Below are 7,665 nucleotides of genomic sequence, written 5' to 3'. Positions count from 1 at the left end.
AACTGAGTTGGTACTCAGTAAAGCTTAGCTGGTCTCCTCCTCCATCGCTGTTACCACCAGCATCATCCCTGAGGGTCTGTGGATGAAGGCTGTGTGCTGACTAGAATGGGTTTCTCCTCATGGGGACCCTTGTCCAGGGACAAAAATAGAGAAAGGCGGGGCACTGTGTTTGCCACGGGGCCATGCAGTGCAGCTCAGAAGGAAAGCAGGCTGGAAAAATAACAAATCTCGTGTCCTCCGTGACAGAGAAGGTGCCGGACACAGTGTGGTGTCCAAGGTCCCCTGCACAGTAGAGTCTCTTACGTTTTCTGCTCTGGGTAACTTGACCAAAAGATTCTCCAGTCACACAAGACTTTGGAACGAGGATCCTCACTGAACCCGGATGCTAACGAGATGAGGTTTCATGCTTGGTAGGGCGGTGTCTAGGAAGCTCTCACACCAGAGGCTGGAGGCTATCAGTACGTTCTGTGTTTAGTCATCACGATACACTCACAGTGCCCACCGTTTAGTGGCTCTGAGCGGATAGCGAAGCTGCCTGGAGCCTAGAGACGTTTGAGAAGTGACTTGGCTCTATGGGCCATGCCCTGCTGGCCTTTCTGTATCTCAGCCCCAGCCAGGAGCAGAAACCTTGCTGGGAGTGTCTGTGGTGGAACTCACAGGCTTGAACCAGTTATAGGCTTTGGAAGCAACAACCCTTCTTGAGGATTTGAATGCACTCCTTCCTCAGTCAAATGACAAGTACACAGAATCTCACAAAGGCAGGTTTCTTGGGGGCAGTGTGTGTTTGTGTGTATGTGTGTGTGTGTGTGTGTGTGTGTGTGTACACTGGTGAGTATACACATGTGTACATATGTGTATTATCAACATCAGAAATCTTCCTCTATCAATCTCACATATATATACATATACATATACATATATACACACATATATATATATATACACATATATATATTTTAGACAAGGTCTCTCCCTGAATCATCTAGTGCTCAGCGATGTAACTGGGCTGGCTGGCTAGCAATCTCCTATCTACACACACACACACACACACACACACACACACACACACACACACACATACACACACTCATGCACACACTCACACACTCCAGGGCTAGGGTTGCAGGTGCATGCTGCCATATCTGGCTTTCACATGACTTTTTCAGGTCTTACATGTGTACAGCAAACACTTGACCCACTACCTCTCTGAACTTCACTTGTGAACTTGGATCTCAATCACCAAGCCATGCTGTCCTCAACTCCAATAATAGGCTTGCACCACACGCTAAAATGGTGTGCAGGCCTTCCCATTCACCTAGGTACTTTTTACATTGGAAAAAAAAATAATTATTTCACTCCATGTGTAAAGCCCTGTGTGGCTGTTTGAATGAAAATGGCTCCAAGGGCCCCCAGGGAGTAGCATTGTTAGAAGGTTTGTCCTTGTTGTGGCCTTGTTGAGGGAAGGGTGGCACTGAAGATGGGCTTTGAAGTTTCAGAACCTCAAGTCAGGCCCAGCGTCACTCTCTCTGATGCCTGCTAATCCAGGTGTAGAACTTCGGGCTCCTTCTCCAGCACAATTTCTGCCTGTGTGTCGTCGCCATGACAATAATGGACTGAACCTCTGAACTGTAAGCCAGCCCCAATCAAATGGTTTTTTTTTTTTATAAGAGTTGCCACGGTCCTGGTGTCTCATCACGGCAATAGAATCCTAACTAACTATATATGGAGTTCTCAAAAAGAAAATAAAACCATAACACGTGATCTTTGCATAATAGATCAATTGCAGATTTTGCAAATCTCCTTCATCTAGTTCTGGAGGCTTCTTTGAGTAAGTGACGTTTGCACATTTGAATCTCATAACTCTCCAGAAGGACAAGCAACTCCAAGGGGGATTGTTCATCCGAGCAATGAAGCGAGAAGAAATCCTGGGCTGGCGTTTGCAGGCCGACTTTCATCTCAGGTCGATGTGTAGAGACCCTTTCTGCTTAGCACATGAGAGTCAACGCACCGGGCCTCATTTCACATCCCCCTCCCCAGCAGCCCCAGAAGAAAGACAGATCCGGTGTTTTATCCTTCCCCTCCCAGCCCCCATTCCCCACCCCAACTTCACACTGAGGTTCCCCAAACTGCCGAGGTCAAGCGCAGGAAGAGTCAAGCTAGGGTTAAGCTCAGAGTTCCAGACTCAAGTTTCCTTCCCCTGTGCCCATTGATCCCTGCGGAGCCCCATGCAGGTGGGAGATCTGGGTTAACCCACAGCCAGTGATGGAACCCACAGGACACATGAGAAGCTTAGGGACGCCTGAGGACATGGACGCATATTGGTCTGCCGCTTCCCCCTAGTGCTCAGGATTTCCCTCTTGGCTCTTTAAGCCCCTTGATTATGCTCCCCTCCACCCACAAGTAAGGGGTCCATGAAACTTAACCTCACTTTCTAGTTCTGGTATCAGATGTATTGACCCCTTCAAGGGGACAGGAGGTCCATGTGTCAGAGCCACACAGAGGCCGCAGGTGAGGGATAAACCCAAGATTTACGGCCATGGCAGCAGATGCTTGCTCCTGCCTCTGACTCTCGGTTGGTGGGAAGAAGGAAGAAGGAAGAGGGCTCAAGGCCTCCCTGCCTGGTTTCAATGGGAGATGTTAGAGAGGCAGAAGGGTTCTTTGCATCATGGGCACCTTTCTGTAGGTCTGGTGTTTCCTGTCTAAAAACTCAAAGATCCTCAGGTGCCCAGTGAATAGTGAGGCTGTATTGGCCTGTCTGCCAGGCCTTGTGTTTCACAAACACATTGCCTGTTCCAACCATTAGTGTGTCCTCAGATCACTCTATGGGCTACAGCCATATATGTGTGTGTGTGTGTGTGTGTGTGTGTGTGTGTGTGTGTATGTGTGAGATATATGTGTGTGATGTCATATATATACATATACATATATACACATATATACATATACACATATACACATATATACATATACACATATATACATATACACATATATACATATACACATATATACAGATACACATATATACATATACACATATACATATATACATATACACATATATATACATATACACATATATGCATATATACATATACACATATACACATATACACATATATATACATATATGCATATATACATATACACATATATACATATACACATATATGTGTGATGTCATATATATATGTACATATATAGAGATATACATATATGATATAGAAGAGAAGGGGAAAACAAAGCAGAGTCTGTGTCACACCGTAAGGACAGGCAGTTTTCTGTGGAAGATTTTTGAAGGCAACCATTGAAAGCATATTGTGTGTGCTGGCTGCGATATGAAGTACATTCCTTGGAACCTGCAAATGTTTGACCGTTGGAGAGGGTCTTTAATGGAAACTTGATAAATTTCAGGGCTAAATGAGTATGAAAACAGAATGGGCCTTCGTGTCCGTTAGCCACTGGTAATACATCCGAAACAATGGTTACTGTAGCTGCCCCCCCTCTCCCCCCACAGTCGCAGCCAGCGGGATGAGTGGCAGGATGTGGGCGGGGCTACTGAGCCCTGTGAAGAGTGAAGCTGAGCTATTGGCTTCGCGCTCTGCTTCCTCTCCCTCTGCCAGTTGACTGACACCATTTACGTCAGTCAGCACCTGTGCGTCGTCACTCGCAGGTTATTGCTCCCAAGTTATTCTGTGAGCATCAGTGTTGTGTGCGTGCGTGCGTGCATGCATGCGTGCGTGCGTGCCTTTCCTAAAACGAGCAAGGCTACCCGGGGTATGTTCTGTTCGTCGTAAAGGCAGAGCTCAAGGGAGCGAGTTCAACGTCATAGGCACTTCTCAGGCTCTGACTCTGTCCTGTCTGGTCACATACCCTTGACCAAAGTAAGTCAATTACTCAGACTTGAAAGTCAAGAAGCCGGACACGCTCCTTCCTCCTGGGGTGCTTAGGATGGGTAAGCGCCTCTGGGTAAGCCACATTGCTACAATTTAGGTCCTCAATAAGTGTTTACAGAACAGACAGGGAGGGAAGAGTATGGTGTTCTAGGTGTTCACAGTTTAAGGTACAGAAATTCTAGGACTTACCTTCCCCACCCCCACCCCCCACCCCCACCCCTACCCCGATATACATCACTACAGAGAAATCCCAAAACCTTGTCTCACAGATCGCAGCCCATCTACACCAGTTACATGTATTCAACCAATGAAGAAGGTCCTCAAAGGCCACCGCCAGCAGGGACTGCCCTTCCCCATCTCCCAATGTTTGGGCTGTCTCTGGAAGAAAGGATCAGGTGGTGATCTCTGGGTTCAGGAGAAGCACCTCTCAGCAGACGGATTCCCTGTCAGGTCAGGGAACAATTCTGTTCCTGATCTTTGGAAATCCAGTGTCCAGACAAAGGCTCACATGGTTGTTCACTCAGCATCCGTGTCTAAAAGGAGTCCAGGGCTTGGGATGTAGCTCAGATGGTTTCTGTTTGCCTACCATGGATGAAGCCCGGGTCATCCCAGCACCAAATAAACTGGACGTGGCTGTACACACCCATAGTCCTGGCACTCAGGAGATAGAAGTGGGAGAATTAGAAGTTCAAGGTCGTCCTTGGTTAAGTAATGGGTTTGGGACCAGCGCCAGTGGGAGCTCAATATGCTACCCTGTCTCTAAAGGGGTTAGGGGTCCAGAGTGTGGGTTCCTGTCTCGGGCCCCTGACAGTTATTTTGGCTCCTCCCGCTTGATGAATTAAAAAGTAACCAGTTGTTATTTTCTCTATTTCTCCGTACCGCAGGTGTGCTGAGCCTTCCAGAGAGCCTGAACCTGCACCGAGACCCACAGCGCCCCAGCAAGCCAGGAGAGCTACCCATGTTCAGCCAGTCGGAGCTGAGGACTATCGAGCAGTCCCTGCTGGCCACACGGGTGGGCAGCATCGCTGAGCTCAGTAAGTGGACTGAGGCTGTCTTCTTAGCCTGGTGCCTGCCCCACATAGCCGCTCTCTGTCCGAAGTGACACGCCAGTGGTTCACGCCGAAGGTGCTCGTGCTGACCTGTCCAGGGAACCTTTATTGAGCGCTTGCTGTGTACACAAAGCAGTGCCAGTGAACTTAGGGAAGATGTGGGCTCTAGAGAAAGGAAGCCCTGCTAAATCTCCCAGTTCTGCCATTGCCTTATTGAAATCTGGTCTTTGCCCTGAACCTCAGTTTCCTTTCCAATTAGACTGAAGAAATCCTCTCAGCCAGAGCTGGGTGATGCTTTGATATGGAGTACACAGATGCCTATCTGAGGGCGTGGGATCCTGCCTGCTGCAGGCAGAATACATGATCTCTAAATGGTGCCCATTAACCGTTGATGTCTACAGCAGCATCTGTTGGACGCACACCAGATCTCCTCTCTCTCCTCTTCAGAATTCTCTGCAGGTTCCTTTCTGACCCACAGGACAAGTCAATGTTCTCAGAACTGCTCCCAGACTTCCTACCCACTATGCTCTGTTCTCCCTTTGGTCCTTTCTGCCCCTTGACCCCGGGCCTCCTCCCCCCAGCCAAAACAACTCTCCTGTCTTTTTTTCTCACCTCTGTAAAACCTCTCTAAGGACCCTTTTCTTACTTCAGGCTAGTAAAAGCAAACCACGAGAGTAGACGGGGTAGTTTAAAGGGCAAGCATCTGAGGTCTGAAGAGAGAGAGTCAAGAGCGTTTACTGCTCTTGCAGAGGATTCTAATTCATTTCCCTAGTCAAGAGGGCCACATCTACCTGTAACTCCAGCTTCAAGAGTTCAATCACCTCTTCTGTCTTCCAAGGGAACCCTCACACTAGTACACAGAGGCAGGGGTTGGGGAGAGGCCTTTATTTCTCACAGCTCTAGAGTGTGGGAAGTCCAAGGTGAGAAATTCAGCTCCTGGTGATGGCTCTCTTCCCAGCTTACAGTAGATACCTTCTCAATGTGGGGTGCCCTCATCCTGTAAGGCCTATCATAATGGCCCCACCCTCTTGGACTTGCCCTACCCTAAACACCAGCCAATGGGCCCGCTTTCGAACACCATCACCCTGCAGGGCTGAGGCTTCCACATGTGAGCTGGGGAGGACATATACATTCAGTTCATTGGTCCATAGCAACCCCATCCTTTATCGATCACTCTTAAGTGTCATGCCCAATACCTACCATCCTCCAGCACACTTGATGCGTTTGTATTTCCATGGTCTCCTCATTGAGGCACAATTGACACACAGCTAACCTGTGCATCCAGTTCAGTCATTTTTCATATATTCACCAACTCGCCCAGCCATAACCATGGTTTGTTTTAGACCATTTTTATTACTCCAATTAAAACCCAGCACCCATAACAGTCACCTCCCTCCCATTTCCTAATCACGATCCACATCCAACTTCTTTGCTTTTTGTATTGCCTCTCTCCCTGCTGGAATGTGTCCTCCCTTCCTGACAGGACAAATGTTTAATGTGTTCACTGATAGAACAGTATCCGATAGATAGATAGATAGATAGATAGATAGATAGATAGATAGATAGTTGGATAGATAGATGGAAAGAGATAGAAAGAGATAGATAGGTAGGTAGATAGGTAGATGAGATGAGAAGAGAGAGAGAGAGAGAGAGAGAGAGAGAGAGAGAGAGAGAGAGAGAGGGAGAGAACAGTATCTGGACCTCAGGAAGCATGAAGCATAAAAGAAAGGAGATAAAGAAAGAAGGAAAGGAGGAGGGCCACAAAAAAAATGTATAAAAGAAATGAGAGAGGACATGATGGTCAATTGTGCTAACTTGATTGGATGAAAAATTGCCCAGGGAACACCCCTGAGATGGCTCAGTGAGTGAAGGTGCTGCTGCCCAGACTGATGACCCAAATTCTATCCTCAAGACCACATGGTGAGAGAAGAGAGCTGTCTCCTCAAGTTGTCCTCCGACCCCCCACCCCATGCATGCCTTGGAACATGGACATTCACACACATAGTACACAAATAAATAAGTGTAAAAATAGGAAGTGTTCTTCTGGGTGTGACTGTCATGGTGATGTCTCATTTCTGCCATCCTGATTTTGTGATCGAGTACATGAGGCCAAGAGGGGGCATAGGGTTTTGGGGGACTGAACCCTGTGAGTCAAAGTAAATCTTTTCCTCTGTCATTTCTTTTTTTCTTTTTTCTTTTTTCTTTCTTCTTTTTCGGAGCTGGGGACCGAACCCAGGGCCTTGCGCTTGCTAGGCAAGCGCTATACCATTGAGCTAAATCCCCAACCTCCTCTGTCATTTCTGTCAGGCATTTTGTCGCAGCAATGCAAAGAGCAACTTACACAGAGGAACAAAGTTGGAGTGTCCCAGGTTTGAAGAATATTTGGTTAAATACGCCCCATTAGGGCTTGTGCCCTTCAGCCAGACCCTCTGTATTCCTTTCTTCTCTGCTGCTATGATAAAGTGCACAAGGCCAAAAGCAGCCTAGAGGAGAAAAGGATTTATTTCAGCTTCCACTTCCAGATCACATTCCTTCACTGAGGGAAGGCCAGGCCCAAACTCAGGCAGGACCCTGGAGGCAAGAACTGAAGCAGAGGTAGTGGGGAGGTGCTGCTTACTGGCTTGTTCCCTCAGCTCATGTTCAGCCTGCTTTCTTATAGAACTCAAGGACTACCTGTCTAGGGATGGCACCGCCCACAGTGGGCTAGGCCTTGCCACGTC

At 47.7% G+C, this 7,665-nt stretch overlaps 1 protein-coding gene across 2 annotated transcripts in view; it reads left to right on the top strand.

Annotated features, from left to right (window-relative positions):
• The first annotated feature begins 4,785 nt into the window (after window positions 1-4,785).
• Btbd11 (BTB domain containing 11) overlaps window positions 4,786-7,665 on the top strand; it is a 116,505-nt gene continuing 113,625 nt past the window's right edge. For both annotated transcript variants that reach the window (XM_032910290.1, XM_032910283.1), the window contains exon 1: window positions 4,786-4,930. In XM_032910290.1, the coding sequence (XP_032766181.1) occupies window positions 4,855-4,930 (76 nt within the window). In that variant the 5' untranslated portion in view covers window positions 4,786-4,854. The remainder of the gene's footprint in view (window positions 4,931-7,665) is intronic.

Source organism: Rattus rattus, chromosome 1 (genome assembly GCF_011064425.1).
Source record: "Rattus rattus isolate New Zealand chromosome 1, Rrattus_CSIRO_v1, whole genome shotgun sequence".
Lineage (NCBI taxonomy): Eukaryota > Metazoa > Chordata > Mammalia > Rodentia > Muridae > Rattus > Rattus rattus.
This window is presented reverse-complemented; position numbering and strand designations above follow the sequence as displayed.